Source organism: Trichosurus vulpecula, chromosome 4, assembly GCF_011100635.1.
Source record: "Trichosurus vulpecula isolate mTriVul1 chromosome 4, mTriVul1.pri, whole genome shotgun sequence".
NCBI lineage: Eukaryota > Metazoa > Chordata > Mammalia > Diprotodontia > Phalangeridae > Trichosurus > Trichosurus vulpecula.
Genome location: NC_050576.1, coordinates 389,885,400 through 389,903,277, shown reverse-complemented (window position 1 = coordinate 389,903,277; position 17,878 = coordinate 389,885,400). Strand labels below are relative to the sequence as shown.

The window sequence follows — 17,878 nt, the reverse complement described above, 5'->3', positions numbered from 1 at the left end:
GGTATCACAACCCTCCTGATTCAGTGTCTAATTAGAAATTAGCAAAAGGTGTGTAAGCCTTCCTACAAGCAAGCAAGCTTCCCTTAATGGGCTCCACATGAGGCTTATTGATGGGCAGAGAAGATCTTATTCCCCATTAACCTTACAACTCCATAGATCTTTCTCTGGATGTGAATAGCATTTTTCATCATGAGTCTCCTGGAATTGTGTTAGATTGTTGCATTGCTGAGAAGAGCTAAGTTTATCAAAGCTGATCATGCACGATGTTGCTATTACAATGTTGCTACTTGCTTCACTCAGCATCAGTTCATCTAAGTCTTTCCAGGTTTTTCTGAAATTCACTTGCTCATCATTTCTTATGGAACAATAATAGTATTTCATTACATTCATAGACCACAACTTGTTCAGCTGTTCCCCAATTAATGGACATCCCTTCAATTTCTAATTCTTAAAAAGCAAGGATTGTTTTGTTTTTGTATTTTTATGCCTGGTACTGAGCATAGTGTCTAGTGCACATCTGACATTTAATAATGGATTGTTGATTTTTTTAAAAAAAGGAATGGGAAGAGAAGAAATGGAAACGACAAGGATAGGCAACCATGTTAAATAAACTCAGTCTTAAATTATCTCATTTTCTTTAACCATCCATCATAGATTTCTTTCCTAGCTCCTCCGTTCCAAATCACTCCTGGTGGTCTTTAGTTGTAAGACTGTGACCATAGAACAGCACCTTAGAATCATGTTTCTAGAGAAGGTTCCACCTTAAATGTATTCTTTACTCTCTAGGTGCAAAGCTAAATTGGGAGCTGCCTTAATAATCCCAATTTAGCTTTTTCTAAAAGTTAAAAGGTATGACTCAGGCTGGCATAGAAGTGCTGTAGGAGGAAGTAAGGGAAGGAAAGCAATAATTGCCAGATATAAGGTTCCCAGAGGGAGATACTTGGAAATGTTATCATGGCTCAGCCTGTTTCTTTAGCCCTTTGTCATGAGTGGACTGGGATTTCAGGAGGAATATGCCCTTTAAAGATTGTCTCACTCTGCAGAAGGTTGGGGTTCACTGTGTGGAAAATTGCATATGATATCTGCTTTTTAAAAATATATTGATTGATTTTGCTGATTTTAAAAATCTTTCTCATTCTCCTTCTTCTCCTCCTCCTCTCTGTCTCTGTCTCTGTTTCTCTCTCTTCTCTCTGTCTCTGCCCAGAAATTCTTTGCTTTAAGGAATAGCTCTTTCTATAGGAGCAGAAAATGTAGGCAAGATTAAAAAAAAATCAACACCTCTCTATTTTTAAAAGAAGAGTGAGTCTCCATCATATCTTCTTCAGGTTTCAGGAATAATAATCCAATGGAAGTTAAAGTTACAAATTAGTTACAGACAACTCTTAGCAACAAGGGAGAAGTAGAATTCAAGTAAATGGGACCTAAAATATTAGCCAATAGGAAAGCAATAAATTCAACATAAAACAGATTCTATACTTTATTCCCTGATTTTAGCCCCTTTAAGTACTTACATGTACCAGGCACTAGGTGCTGGACAAACTAAGAAAAAGCAAAAACAGTCCCTTTCCTTAAGGAAGCTCACTGAGTCTTACTGATTCTGCCTTGGCAATATCTCTCTTATCTGGCATACATCCCTTCCTTTCCACTCTCACTCCTATCTGGTAGGCTTAATCCTAGTCTATCCCTCACTCACTCAATCATTAAGCACCTACTGTATTCAGGAGGTATGAGGATATATATGCACATACACACATGCATATACATATATACACATGTGCACACACCTATATATACTTACACCTATATACATTTACACATATACATTTGTTGTACACACATGTACAATACATATAGAGATGCACATACATACATCCATATACATATATGTATTGTGCATACACGTGTGCATACTTATATATGCACCTACATATACACATATTTGCACACATGTACACACGGATAACATGTACACATAGACATGCAAGATGTACATGTGGTCACACATCTATACACACTGTACATGTGTGTATACACATGTGTACATACATATACATATACAATACACCTAAAACACATATATACATTTACACACATATGTACAGATGTACAATACATACAGCCATGCACATATACAATGTATCCATATGCCCATGCACATCTATATATGTACATATACATATATACACATACACATATACACAGGCATTTTTCTATCTATCTATCTATCTATCTATCTATCTATCTATCTATCTATCTACACCTTGCTCCCAAGGACCTAAGTCTGATGAGGGACAGACTTAGACAAATGGCAAGGATACCAGATAAAGTGAGATGAGTGTAAATGAAATGTCCAGGCAAAGTGCTATGAGAAACTGGAGGAAGGAAAGCTTATTGAAGTTGGAGGAGATTTTGTGGTGAAGGTAGCACCTGATTTTGACCTCGAAGGGACATCAGCAGGTGAAGTTAAGTGAATCCCTGTCTGATGTGGAAGGCAAGGTGAAAAGATGTGATGAGGAAGGAGAACAGAATGAGAGTTGAGAATGTTCGTCTTTTTGAGCCCTGGGTTACTTTTTCAGGTTTACTGAGCACGACTCTTTTTCATGAGCTAGATCTTTGTTCCAGTTAAATGGCTTACACAAAGTTCCATCTCCTGTCACCTTGCTTTTGTACAGTCTCTCCCAAGACTGTGACTTCAAGACTTCTTCCCTACCTCAGCTACATAGAATTCCAGGCAGCTAAATGGTGCCATGGATAGAGCACTGGGCTTGGAATCGGGAAGACTCATTTTCCTAAATTCAAACCCAGCTTCAGACACTTACTAACTGTGTGACCCTGGGCAAGTCACTTAACCTTGTTTGCCTCAGTTTCTTTATCTGTAAAATGAGCTGGAGAAGGAAATGACAAACTTCTCCAGTATCTCTGCCAAGAAAACCCTAAATGGGGTCAAGAAGAGTTGGACACAACTGAAACAACTCCAAAACAACATAGAATATTTACCTTTCTTCAAAGCTGAGCTTACTTAAGTGCTTCTTCTTACAGGAAACTTATCCCTGATGTCCTAGTTGCTAGTACTCACACCCAGGAAATTTTGTATCTACATTGTATTTATTTTGTACTGAATTTTCTATGCAAATATTTGTTTCCGCCAAATAAGATGTCAGCTTCTTCAGGGCATGGGCTAGTTTGTTTTCATCCCCTAACATGGTGCTCAGCATAGAGGTTCTTGAGAAATGCTGAATTAATGAATAAAAGTAATTCAGCTTAGCTGGGATGCAGATAAGAGTATGTGGAGGGTAGTAATAGGAGCTAAAACTGGCAAGTTTGAGAAGCTTGAATGCCAAGATTAGAAGCTTGAAGTAGGGGGTGCTGAGAGTTTTTTTTGGAAGAGGAATGACATGTTCAGAGAAACACATTTGAGAGATTTTTAAGACTATGTTGTAAATGAAGAAGGATGACTCAGAAAAGTAAAAGACTAACAGAGGTGGAAAGCCTGGTTAGCCGAATATTTTAATATGAGAACTTGAATAAAGGTAGTTGTGGAGGGAGTTCAGAGAAAGGGACAGATTTGAAAAAGAAAATTATAGGAAGAGGAGGAAATCAAATGTAACAGTGACCAGCCCTTCTGGAGAGCATACCCGGGACTGGCTCCTTTTCAATGCCACATTTGCCTTGCTGTTTCCAGTGGGCTCCTTGATTAGAAACATGTACCACAACTCCTTTAGCCCACTTCATCCTCCCTGAAAGTGGCTTCTTTTCTTTCTGAAATTACTCATGGCACTTTTTGAACGTCTTTACTTTTATCTCTTTCTCCTTTGTGTCATTATCAATTATGAATATGTCATTCTTTCTGATTTTAAGATTTTTGAGGGAAGTCATATCTAATTTATTTATATGTTCTAGGCACATGGTGCTAGGAGCTAGGGGTACAAAGACAAAGACAATCCAGTACCTGCTCTCAAGAAAATTTAACTTCTTAATTTACCCTGGGCCTTTTTTATTCTGTTTATTTGTTTGCATAAATTTTTGTATACAAGCTTTTCTTAATTTATTGCCTTTCTCTACTCTGCCTATTGGACATTTTGAATTGGATTTCCTATAGACATCTTAAATTTGACATATCCAAGATTGAACTCATCATCTTTCCCCTTAACATTCCCCTCTTGCTAACTTCATCTTTTTTTTTTTGAGGCAATAGAGTGACTTGCCCAGGGTCACAAAGCTACTAAGTGTCTGAGGCCACATGAACTCAGATCCTCCAGACTCCAGGGCAAGCGCTCTATCCATTGAGCCACCTAGCTACCCTGCTAACTTCTTTATCATTGTCAAGGGCCCCACTTTCTTCCAAGTCTCTCACTCTAGGTGTCATTCCAGACTCCTCACTCTCTCTCACCTCCTATATCCAATCTGTTGACAAGGCTTGTCAATTTTACCTTCTCGACATGCCTCATGTAGCCCCCCTTCTCTCATCTGACACTGTCAGCACCCTACTTCAGGCTCTCATCACCACACAACTGGAAGATTGTAATAGTCTGGTTGCTCTTTCTGCCTCAGGTCTCTTTCCTCTCCACTTCATTTTCCATTCAGCTATCAAAATAATCTTTCTAAAGCTCAAGTCTGACCGTGCCACTCCTCCCCCCACATCTTTCAATAAACTCCAATGGCTCCCTTTTGTTTTCAGGATCAAATATTAAATCCTCTATTTGGCCTTTTATAATCTGCTCCCCTCCCACCTTTCCAGTCTTCTTGTACCTTTTTGTTGTTTTTGTTGAGTCATTCAGTCATGTCAGACTCTCCGTGACCTCATGGATGGTAGTACGCCAGGCCCTTCTATCCTTTACTACCTCTCGTATTTGTTGTTTCCATGACACTCTCTATCCATCTCATCCTCTGCCATCTCCTTTTCTTTTTGCCTTCAATCATTCTTAACATCAAGGTCTTTTCCAATGAGTCCCATCTTCTCATTATGTGGCCAAGGCATTTAAGCTTCATCTTCAGTGAAAAGCCTGGATTTCTTTAAATATTGATGGATTTGATCTCCTTGATGTCCAAGGGACTCTCAAAAGTCTTCTTCAGCACTACAATTCAAAAGTGTCGACTCCGTGGCACTCAGCTTTCTTTCTAGCTCAACTCTCACAGTCATGCTCCCTTCCAAATATTCTGAGATCCAGTGACACTGGCCTCTCTTTATTGTTCCTCACATAAGATACTCCATCTCTTAACTGTGTATTTACATTGGTTTCCCTATGCCTGGAATTGTCTCCTTAATTTCCACCTTCCAGCTTCCCTGGCTTCCTTTAGGTCCTACTTTCTGTAAGAAGCTTGTCTGCCCTAATGCTAGTGCCTTTCTTCTATAATGATGTCCAGTTTATCCTTTATTATAACTTTTTTGTACATAGTTGCTTGCACATTGTCTCCCCCATTAGACCATGAGCTCCTTGAGGGCAGACACTGTTTTTTTCCCCTTTGTATCCTCATTGCTTGGCATAGGTACTGGCACATAGTTTGCACTTAATACATTCTTGGCTAGAATTGAGATGGCAGGGGCTTCACAGACCATCTAGTCTAGGCCTGCACAACATTTGGCCTGTACCACTTACAGCCCTTGAAAGGATTTCGGGCTGAAAAATATAGAGGATAGAAAACAGGCCTGCATAACATAAAGCCTACGGGCTGCTTTGATGGGCTGTATATTGTGCAGGCCTGATCTAGTCTCACCTCCTCATTTTAAAGATGAGAAAACAGAGGCACAGAAGCACTGAATGACGTTCCAGCATCACACAGGTAGTAAGTGGCAGGGCCAAAATTTGAACCTAGGTCCTGTGAATCCAAAGCCAGCATGCCTTTAACTACACCAAAAGGGTGGCTTTTTTTTCTGATTACAGGGCTTACCTCATACAAAGTTAAAGAAAAAACATGAGGGTTGCCAAATGCTAAAGTTTAGCTTAGCACAGCTCTCTGCAAAATGTATGTGCTATAACTGGGTCCTAGACTTGGAATCAGAAGAGCTGGGTTTGGCTCTCAGTCCTGACATCTATAGTATTACTTGTGTGACCTTGGAAAAGTCACTTGAGCCTCCTCTTTGACGTGTCACTTTCCTCATATGTAAGATCAAAAATGAAGGATGAACAACAAGCCATGTCTGGGAATTTGGGCAGCAGGAGCAAATTCCACCAAAGAGGCAGAAGCAGCTAGGCATGCTGGAAAGAACATTGGCCCTGGGGTCAAGGTACCTATGTCTTAGCTTACTATCTCTGTGATCCCGGATACTTCCAAGGACCTGTTTTCTCATCTGTAATATGAGGGATTTTAATTAGATGGCCTATAATGGTACTTCTATCTCTAGAGCTATGATAACTGTGAAAAGAGAGCCTGGGATACCCCAAGGACGGCCTGCATTGATGTTACCTTTGTTTTATTAAAACAAATCCTTTTATTAAGGGGATTTGTTCTGTGAAGTTTGGATTCAGTCAAAGGGCCACACTTGAGGACCTAGAAGGCCACATGTGGCCTCGAGGCAGCAGGTTCCCCACCCCCGTTAGAAGTTCTGAATTGTTTGGGTCGCCAGGCAGCCAGTCCACCCTGGTCAGATGTAGTCATCTAAATAGATGAAGGTGAACCTAGGAAAGGGTCAGTTTGGCACCCTCATTAACATGTGAACTTCCATGAAGGTAAGAATGTGATTTCTTTCCATATTGATTCTCTTTTTCTCATGGTCCTTCCAGGCCCTGGGCCCATTCAGTACTCCAAGAAAGTACTCCAACCACCTTGTGTGAATTCCCTGGTGACAAAGTAAACCCTACCCTGTCCTTCCAGATGTCAGTTCTCTGCAATAAAACTGCAATTCTCCAAGCTGGCTTCAGCTTGTTATACAAAATACCTGCCCTGCTTAACACAATACTTGTCATGAAAATCAAATACGATGGTGTATATGAGTAACATTGTAATCATGAAATATAACACAAATGAAAAGTATAGTTAGCGTTACCTTCTTGACCATAGCAATGTGTCTACAAAATACAACGAAAGTGTTCATGCTAAGTGTTTAGATTTCAAATATAGAACATGCTTCAAATATAGAACTGTGTTGATAAGAATATAATAGCTAGAAAAAATTACCTACCATGTGCTTTATCTAGGTCAACAGACTCTGGAAAGTCTCCGATAAGTTCACCAGTTTCTTTGTCTTGAGAAGCATTTTCTTGGGAACCTGTAAACAGGAATATTAAAAGCACATTAATAGCTGGCAGCTATTTTTTCGTTTCAGTAAAAATGAATTCTGATCTTATTTCCTGACCTTCAGTTTTGCCCAAGTGATTCTCCAAGGTATTTAAAATTTGATTAATCCAAAGATTGTTAGGAGAGTCAGATGCATCTACATTGGAGGGGGAGGGAGAGGTAGGGGAAAGATTAAAAAATTAAATTAGTACTCAAATAAATAATCTGATAAATAGACAAATAGATGAAATAAACAATCCAATAAATAAATAGGTCAAATATACAATCCAATAAAAAAACAAATAGATTGTTGGATGATGACAGACAGATAGACAGACAGACAGACAGACAGAGATGAAGAGAACACCAGTGGCCAATTGTTCTGACTCTCACTGTTTACACTTTAATTGTCCTAGACAGATCTAGGAAGAAGAGCACCGCTGCTGAAAAGAAATAAGCCCCGATGCCTTTTGTCTTGATTAATTACATAGCTAGTCAAGTGGAAGGCACCATGGAATATCTGCAATTGGATTTCATGGTTCTTGCTACTGCACACTATTGGGATGGAGCTGCAAATGTAAACCGCCTCCAACAAAGAAATGACTCAATGAAATCATACACTGCATGCTGCCTAAGGCAGGGGAGGCACCCGAGTCTGCAGGCCGGCAGGCAGTTTCTATGCTGAATGAGGGAGGGGGCCTCCCCACAGCCTCTGGCAGGGGGATTTCCCAGAGATGAACAGAGGAAGGGCAAGAATGAATATACTGCTGTGTACTTGCGAGTAACAAGCTCCTGTCACAGTGCGGGCATGGGAAGGGAAATGAAGGAATACCATCCCTTGTGGCACCAACTGCTCACGAAATTTTTCTGTTCATCAATTTCTGAGCATGTGTAGTGTTTAGTAAGAGGCCATCTGTCTTTTGTTGAGACTCACTGAACGGTAGCAGAGAAATGCCTGTTGTCAAGCAGGAGAGTTGCTACCCTGGAGGGGAATGGGGCTGCGGGCCTTTCAGCTCCTGGTTTGCCTCCTTCAGAGAAGAGGGCAATTGCCAATGGGAGACAGATAAAATTTTTTTTTAACTATGAAGCACACACTGTCTCTGTATCACATGACAATGATAAACTCACTGTGATAATAACTGATATTTTTATAGCATTTTAATGTTTGCAACCCACTTTACCTACATGATTTTGTTTGATCCTAATGGCAACCTGATGAAGTAGCTGCTATAGGTATTATCAACCTCATTTACATCTAGGGAAACTGAGGCACGGAGAAGATTGTTTGTTTGTTTTTAAAATGACTTGCCATCAGTCACACAGTTAATAAGTGTTGGAACTTCATACTTGCGTAGCACTTGACCATCACGAAGCATACTTAACACGCATTATCTTCTCCGATCTCATGTGTTCTTTACAACCACTCTATGACAATGATAACTGGAGCATTATCCTGTGTAAAGAACTCTGTCAAGGCTAATGCATTCCAGAAGTATCAGTATTCTTCTTCCCCTTCTTAGCCCTATTTTACAGATAAAAGAAACTCAGGCACGGCGTTTGCTCAAAGACACACGCCTAGAAAGTAATGGCAAAAAGACCTGAACCTGGACCTCCTCACTCCTGGACTTTTCCTATTACATAAAGTTGAATATGTAAACTATACAACAATAGCATATGTACATGTATAAATAAGTAAATATTTGGCTGTGTGTATACACACACACACACACACACACACACACACACACACAGGCGCATATAATTTCCATTATTTAATGCACTTTGTAAAATGTAACCTACAGGTCTTTCAGAGACAAAGCTGCCACTTGATCATTCAATTCCAGGAAAACCTTCCTTGAAAAATAATCACAGAGAATGGAACTGAGGGCAATCTGGCAACCTTGAGAGCTTTCTGTGGCTCTCATCTGCTCTAAACCAGCTTTAACATTCATTTGTGTGAGTGTGGCTATAAAAATATGGTGAACATACGATGGTATTTGTTGATTTGGAAGGCCAAAAACAGATTTTCACAGTAAACTGCATATTATAGCATTGGGTTATTAAGACTGTGATTTCTTAGCTGACGTATGGATGTCTTTATGGGGATGGGAGGAGGAGGAGAGTAATGACTAAATATTTTTCCCAAACCTCCAGATACAGGTTCATTTTGCATAGTTGCAAGTGTCTTTTAAGCTCTCCAAAAATGAATGAAAGAACAAATGAATGAATAATTTATTTAAGTGCTTACTATATACAAAGCATGTTCTAAGCACGGAAGACACAAAAAGAAAAGCAAGACACTCCTCCGTCTCTAGGAGGTCACATTCTAATGGGAAGACCACATATATGGAAGCTTCAGCTCAAGTCAGATGGCAAGGTTCCATGCTCCTTGGGCTTCGGGACAGAAGTGCCTTTATTCTGCTTTCAATAGGGCTTCAAAAGGCAGCCAGGGGATATGAAATAAATAACAATGATGCTATCATTAGAAGTTCAATCCCCACATAGAGTTGCTGGTTTTTTTCTACCGTGTTTTATTACTTTCATAGGTTATACCCATAAGACAATCCATCTGCATGCTGCTGGTTCCCCTTGAGATCATAGGATAAGAAGTCATAGATTTAGATTGGAAAAGAGCTTACGTGTCTTCAAGTCCAACCCCTTCATTTTCCAGATGTGGAAACAGAGGCCTAGGAAAGATGAGTGATTTGCCCAGGGTCACACAGTTAGGAAGCATCTGAGGCAGGGTTTTAACTATGTCAGAAGAAATCACTTGTAGTCCATAGGGCCGAGCCGGAGGTTTCTAAAAATCTATAGGAAAGCCAAGCCCTACTACAACCCTCAAGTAGAAGAAAACTAAACTGAACATAATAGCATCTCATGGAACTATATTTAGTTTTCAGTATCCTGTAAATTGATCAGTGAGGTAATGAGCACCCAGGTCACTTGATCGACCCTGTTCTAATTCAGAGTCTAACTAGGTTTGGGTAAAGAGGGAAGTAGCAAGATAAAAGGATATGCCCCATGTTTCCATAGCACCCCTCTCCCAGGGCTTGATTTCCCCTACCAGTCACCTCCTTCCCCTGTCTGCTACCTTCTCCTTATCTCTTCTGGGCTTGGGAGATCAGGGACTGTATGCTGTGACTTGGGGACTATTTAGGGAATATTCTTGTCTTTCCTGACTCAACTGTGGCAGAATAGATTGTTTACTCCTCCTTCCTCTCCTTTTCTATTAAATTTGCCCTGGGGACAAGAATTTCGGGTTACTAGTTTGTTGGTATTGGACCAAGAGACAGAGTTCTTTGCATATCTGGGCCAAGCACAATGCACTGTGGCATCAAATGATCCTGCTTCATGTATAAAGAAAGCAAAAATGGGCAGCGAGAGAAATCTTAACAGGATTTGGAAGCAGCTTGGTTTTCCTTAGCTGACCTCGCATGCATATTTTCCACTGACAGAGGAAAGAAATCCATCTGGTGACTTGAAGTCCACTTTCCAAAGGTTTCTTCCTAACTTCATCTGCCCCACCCTATCCTTCCTTCTTTCCCACTCTGTCATGCTCACTTTCCCTTCTTAACTCTCCTTCACCACTCCCCTCTGTCTGTCTCTCTCTGGAACGTATTTTCTGTCTATTCTTATTTCCTCTTCGATTTGCTTAAAGAGGACAATGGGCATAATGCAAATTGGTTGTGTTAATGGGGCCATTATATCTCATGCATAGTGCATTCAGTCTTAAAATCGCCCTGTAATGTTTCCTAATGTGAGCATAGGCACCAAAAAGATACTCAACTCTATTTAATTTGTGACTTCCAGGGAACTCGCAGAAGTCAATGTACTCAACAAATTACAAAATCTGAGAAGGATTAATTTCAAGAAGGGACCCTAGGAAAGTTTAATCACTGAATTCCAGGGCTGCAAGGGCCCTGAAGAAGTTATCTTGCCCACACACCTGTGTTCAGGTAGGGTCACATCAAAACCAGTCTAGATGAATGAGATTCTACACTATTTTTAAGTATGTTGAGGAAAAAGAGATTCATCACTTTCCCTCCTGCTAGGAATTAAAAGGCTCAGCACAGAATATTCCCTGTGACAATGAGAAATGCCTTCAGCATGCATGCATCTCTGGCTTATGCCTTAGTTAATATTGGTAATCAGAGGATCATTGAACAATTATCTCTGTGGTTATACTTATTTGGAAATTCCGTATGCACTTAACATAAGCATGGGTTATTGAATGAGAGTCTTTAAGAAGGTATGTCATTTTGCTAAATCAATTGCCTTTTTTTTTTTGGCAAGGAACCATCACAGTAATCAGCCAATTGCGTGATTTTGAAAATGTGATCTATGACAAAAAAAATCATCTTCAAAAGCCTGCCCACTGTAAACTAATGCATTGTTGGTAGACCTGTTAATTGATAAGCATTCTGGAAAACAATTGGAATTATGCAAATAAACTAAAGAGACTAAATTGTTACCTATATAATCCAGAACATCCACAACTGGGATTGCACCCTGAGAAGGTTATTTCCCTCAAGAAAAGGTACATTATGTAGGTAGGTATTTCAGAGCAATTTTATTTATAATAACAAAAAGTTGGAAAAAATATTGTGTCAAGCAATTAGGAGCCTTTCTGGCTCGACTGGACTTTGCTGACATGGGAACATAGAATCATTGATTTGGAGCTAAAAAGAATCTTAAAAGGCAATCTAGTTCAATTCTCTCATTTCACAGTTGAAGAAACTGAGGCCCAGAGAGTTGAGTAACTTGCCTAAGGTCCCATAGCTATATGTTTTGAGAACTCTGGTTTATGTCAATATCACAAGGAAACATCAGAATTGGACTTTTGTAGAGGAAATAGCACCTGCCCTCAAGAAGCTTATATTCTATTAGCTATACTAGTTTTTTTTGATAAAACAACATGGAAAACTGGGGGCTTGAAGTGAAGTGTTTGGTTATACATATACACATCTTTGGCTTCTTTATTTGAAATTTCAAGTTAGACTGCCATAATGGCTTTCCAGTTCTATTTAAATATGTAAATTGGAAAGTTAATATACAAATTCAGAGAAGGTATTTAATCTGGGAGCCTTGATTCTGAGTTTGGGGGACTCAAAAGATATACTAATGTGGTCTTACCCAAGTCACTGTCTACCATTCTTATCTTTATGCAATAGTACTGAGCCACAACAAGGGCAGGGCAACTAGGACTTTGCCCTGGCCATTAACATCTGTGGAGGTACTTCTATAAATTGGTTTAGATAGCATCATTCTTGCTCTTAATGGTTCTCTAATGGCCTACATTATAGAGTATGAAACCATTCCCTCTCCTGGCCTTGGGTTGGTACCTCCTGTCACTGTGGTTTCCTGGGGTTTATCTTTGATAATGCTTGAAAGAGTATGGTTCATACTGTCTGGGGAAGTCTGTCCTCTCTACACATTTTTATTTTTTTATTTTGTTTTTAAGAATATTTTTATTTTTCTCAATTACATGTAAAATTTTTTTAACATTTTTTATAGTTTTCGCATTCCAAATTCTCTCCCTCTCTTCCCCCCTCCTTGAAAAGGCAAGCACTCTGATATAGATTATACATGTGCAGTCATGCAAAACATATTTCGATATTAGCCATGTTGCAAAAGAAAACATAGACCAAAACCAGAAACAAAAAAAGAAGAAAAATAAGGAAAAATTTCAAAGTATGTTTGATCTACATTCAAACTCCATCAGATCTTTCTCTGGGGGTGGTTAAAAGTTTCTATCATAAGTCCTTCAGAATTGTGTTAGATCTTTATGTTGCTGAGAATAGCTAAGTCATTCACAGTTGACCATCATATAATATTGCTGTTACTGTGTACAATGTTCTTCTGACTCTGTTCATTTTTACTTTGCATCAGTTCATAAAAGTCCTCCCAGGTTTCTCTGAAACCATCATTTCTTATAGCACAATAGTATTCCATCACATAGTTTGTTCAGCCATTCCCCAATTGATGGGCATTCCTTCAATTTCCAATTCTTTGACACTACAAAAAGAGTTGCTACAAATATTTTTGACATATAAGACCTTTTCCTTCTTCTTTGATCTCTCTGGGATACAGTAGTGGTACTGCTGGGTCAAAAGGTCTGCAAAGTTTTATAGCTCTTTGTGCATACTTCCAAATTTCTCTCCAGAATGGTTGGATCAGTTCACAATTCCACAGTGTATTAGTGTTTCAGTTTTTCTACATCCCCTTCAACATTTGTTATTTTCCTTTTCTGTTATATTAGCCAATCTGATAAGTGTGAGGTTGTACCTCAGAGCTGTTTTAATTTACATTTACATTTCTCTAATCAAGAGTGTTTTAGAACATTTTTATATAACTATAGATAGCTTTGATTTCTTCTAAAAATTTTATCCTTTGATCTTTGACTGGTCATATCCTTTGACCATTAATCAACTGAAGAATGACTTGTATTTTTATAAATTTGACTCATTTCTCTATATATTTGAGAAATGAGGCCATTATCAAAGACATTTGCTGTAAAATTTCCCCCCAGTTTCCTGCTTTCCTTCTCATCTTGGCTGCATTGATTTTGTTTGTGCAAAGACTTTTGGATTTAATCAAACAGATAATCAACATTATCTATTTTATATCCTACAATATTCTCTGTGTCTTGTTTGTTCATAAATTTTTCCCTTATCCATAAATCTGACAAGTAAAGTAGTCTGTGCTTTCCTAATTTGCTTATGCTATTACCCTTTATTGCTAAATCATGTACCCATTTTGACCTTATCTTGGTAGATGGTATGAAGTGTTGGTGTAAGCCTAATTTCCGCCAAACTGCTTTCCCATTTTTCCCAGAAATTGTCAGACAGTGAGTTCTGATCTTTGCGTTTACTGAACACTAGATTACTATGGTCACTTACTACTGTGTATTGTGTACTTAATCTATTCCACTCATCAGCTGCCTTATTTCTTAGCCAGAACCAGATTGTTTTGATGATCTAGCATGTCTAGGCCACCTTCCTTCACATATTTTAAAAAATTAATTCCCTTGATAGTCTTGGCCTCCTCTCTACACTTGTGATGGGATTATTCTCTACAATGCCACCACCCCACAGCCTCACCCCTTTCTGTCGGCACCATTTCCTTGCCCCAGGTATTTTTCCCTGAAGTGAAATTATTCAGTTATAATTCTTCACAATTAAATTAAAAAGTCAGATGCTTTTGTCATTGAATGAATGTAATTTAATGTGTGGATCAGGCTTTTTTTATACCAATCCTACATTTATTGCCTGTTAGCTAAGAGTTTCTCATGGACCCCACTTTTTTCCCCTGCAATTTGGGATTATATTTTGGACATGAATTAAATTCTTCCCTGTTCTATAGAGTTGTTATGATGGCCTTGTTTTGTTTTCATTGGAAAGATTTTATTTATTTATTTTTTTGCAACCACTGAGTGAATTTGATGGTCAGAGCCCTCCCCCCTTTGTATGTTAAAGTTCTCTCCAGAGAAATGCTAAATTATACATAATAAACTGTGCTTAGCTCCCATGTGAATTGGAAATTATACATATAGTTTTGAGAGATGGCTTCCTTTTTATCTTAATGGTTGTTTCATTTAGAAAAATAGCTGTATGTTAGTAGATGATCTGAAGATGATATAGCTAGAGACAACTAGGTAGGGGAGAAAGAAAGCTGGACCTAAGTCAGAACCTGGGTTCAAATTTTGACAATTACTGTTTGTGTGACCTAGGGCAAATCAATTAATCTCTCTTGGCTTCAGTTTCTCATATATGAAATGAGGAAGTTAGGTTAGATGTTTTGAAAGTCCCTTCTAAAACTAAATACATGATACCATAACATTCAAAACATTAAAAGAGGCACTATGGCATAGCAGAAAAAACACTGGATTTAGAATCTGAAGAGCTGGTTCAAATCCTGCCTCTGACACTTGTTGGCTACATGACCATGGGTAAGTCACAATCTCTCTGAGCCTGAGTATCTACAAAATAAGGATGATAATACTTGTACTGCCAACCTCGTGGGGTTGTTGTGAAGAAAGAACTTTATAGACATTAAAGATGTATAAGACCATATGACACATTTTTATAGTTCTATGTATATGTATACACTCATAGGTTAAAAGTAATAAAAGATGAAATACTTGCATTTTTCTATGCTTCTTGATTTTTTAATTGCTTCTGCTATTTGTTCATTTGATAGTAGTTTTTGTTTAGGAATCAAATGCTGTTGATTTTGGCCTTCAGGGAAAGAACATAAAACTCTGTTAAAGCTAGTATTGCAGATATCACTGTATCATACCCCACTACCATCTATTACAACCGTACGTTACTTTATCAAATACATTTATTTTAAGAAGAGTGATCTGTAGATGAATGTTGGGGAGGCTTTCCAATCCTTGATCTGGGAGAAAAACAGCTATGGAGAAAAATTTCTAACCTAGAGTAAGATTCAAAGGAAAAGTGTTGTTTCATGAACATTTTTCTACAAAAAAAGTGCTGTTAACCCCCCTGTCCCACACCGATACGCTACTTATAATATTCTTTTAGATGTATTTATTAGGTGTTTATAATAACTACAGTAGCTTTTGCCTCCAAACTAAAATTTACGTTTTAATCATAATTAAAAACATAAAATGTTATTCTACCTGTAATTATGAAAACTCCAAGTTTAAAATGATAAAACTCAAATTATAAAATTACTATGAATATTTTACATGGGACATGCTGTAAGAATGAATTCTGTAATTCTATAAGAATTAAAATAGATAATTTAGCAAGACCTCATATGCTTACTAATATCTGGAAGACTTCATACCAAATTTCTTTATTTTATAAATGTTGTTGAATATAAATAACATTTTAGTGAAATAAGTAATAATTTGAAATGTTATATTTATATTATATCTTTATTATATTATAGTTATATTATTATATTGTTTCCATTTATAATTTGAAATTATATTGTCTAACAATAAAATAATCATATATAAACTGAATTTTGATGGTCACAAATCTAGTTCTGCAACTAATTTATTTCTGTATTTTAACTTAAGACAAAAATAAAGTGAAAATGCTTGCTCACATGAATATGTGATAGGAAATGTTAGAGAATGTCACAAGCTCTCTTGTAGGTAGAAATTCTTTTCTTATTTTTAGGCATTCAACCAATTGATAAACATAAAGAGCTAGTTACTATATAAAATACGTATTTTTCTGCCGGCTTATGATGAATACTATATTAAATGATAAATGTATTTAAATTTCAGTTGCATATGTTGCTTCTTTTTAAAAAGTTTTGATATATTAACTAATTACTATTAATTTTATAAGGAAAGAATCTTTTCAGATGTGACTTTCTTCTCTTCTACCAATGGTGCAGTGGCTATGTTTCCTCCCAAAAACTCCTGAATGACTGACTATATTACTAATAAGTTCATCCAATAATCCTCCAGGGAAGAATAGTAACATAAGAGGAGGATAACATTTTGTAAAGAGAGCAAGGTAAGGTTTGTTTTTGCAGAATGTTTGTGATGGTCTACCATTGTTTCAAGATGACTTGTAATCCACATGCCTTGTGACTTTGGCTTTCAAATAGTCTGACATTTAATTCTGTTTCCCCTTTCCTGATAGAATACTCATTGTCTCAATTGTCCCTTTGCTGGACACTTAGACCTTATGGGGAAAGATAAAGTTTTATTTTGTTGCTAAAGGTGAGTCTGTGCGCAAAAGATTCAGGCAACACTTCTCTCTACATTTTAGAAGAAAACCAAACTCAGGTTATCCCACACATTTCATCAAAGGATCCTTGGTAGATAAGGACATCTGGGATGAAGAATAAAATGGAAGAGATCTCTAGGAGGGATATGGGAGATTTGATGGGGCTTGGGGATACTGACATAGATAGTAGAATCGACATTGGGAAAGCCCCCAGCAGGGGTGGAGGGGTGAAACAATTTTTCATCCCTCCTTCCTAGCTTTCCTCCTTGCTGCTGGCTCATCCTGCCATTGTCCATTCTATCCTGAATGGATAGAGCCATGAAGTTTGATGAAAAATGGTGATGGGGTGTGAGAGGGGAAGGGAGAGAGATCTCAGGTTGGAGGCAATAGAATGGACAGCAAACACAGAAGACAAATCTAAGGGACAGCAATGAGGATGGATGAGGAGTTCTTGTGGCTTCCAGTTATTTCCATGTATCTTTTTTGTATATAAAATGACAACCCCGAGTCCCTCATATATACATCAAAGACTGAATATATAGCACAATATATGCTATCCGGATATTGAAGATCAGATTAATGAAGAGCTCTGTGCAGCCAATTTGTTTGTTATTGCCTAGGGATTTCTAAAGGTTTACCATTCCTTCTGTGATTTCAACCTAGAGAAAAGCTGCAGTTTTGATCAGGGGGGGAAAGCATTGACTACGTCTAGGTTTACTCCTCTAGCTAAGAGATCCAGAGGCACCTTGAGATTAGTATTTTATCACTATTACTTTAACAAGTACTTTGTAGTTGTGTCAAGTACTTTTCATTTCCAAGTATTTTCTAATTACTTAAGAGTCACCTCTACTTTCTGTTTCTGCTCAAAGTTTATTTCTGAAATACCTATAATTTCTTAAAACTTTCCAAGCTTTTTACATTCTCCCTGTATGAAACTTCGGAGGATA

General features: G+C 38.0%; 1 protein-coding gene across 1 annotated transcript in view; it reads right to left on the bottom strand.

Annotated features, from left to right (window-relative positions):
• LOC118845825 overlaps window positions 1–17,878 on the bottom strand; it is an 85,294-nt gene that overhangs the window by 55,436 nt on the left and 11,980 nt on the right. The window contains exons 2-4 of the mRNA XM_036753866.1: window positions 15,360–15,452; window positions 7,295–7,372; window positions 7,121–7,207 (exon numbers count right to left, since the gene is read on the bottom strand). Of these exons, the coding sequence (XP_036609761.1) occupies window positions 7,121–7,207; window positions 7,295–7,372; window positions 15,360–15,452 (258 nt within the window). The remainder of the gene's footprint in view (window positions 1–7,120; window positions 7,208–7,294; window positions 7,373–15,359; window positions 15,453–17,878) is intronic.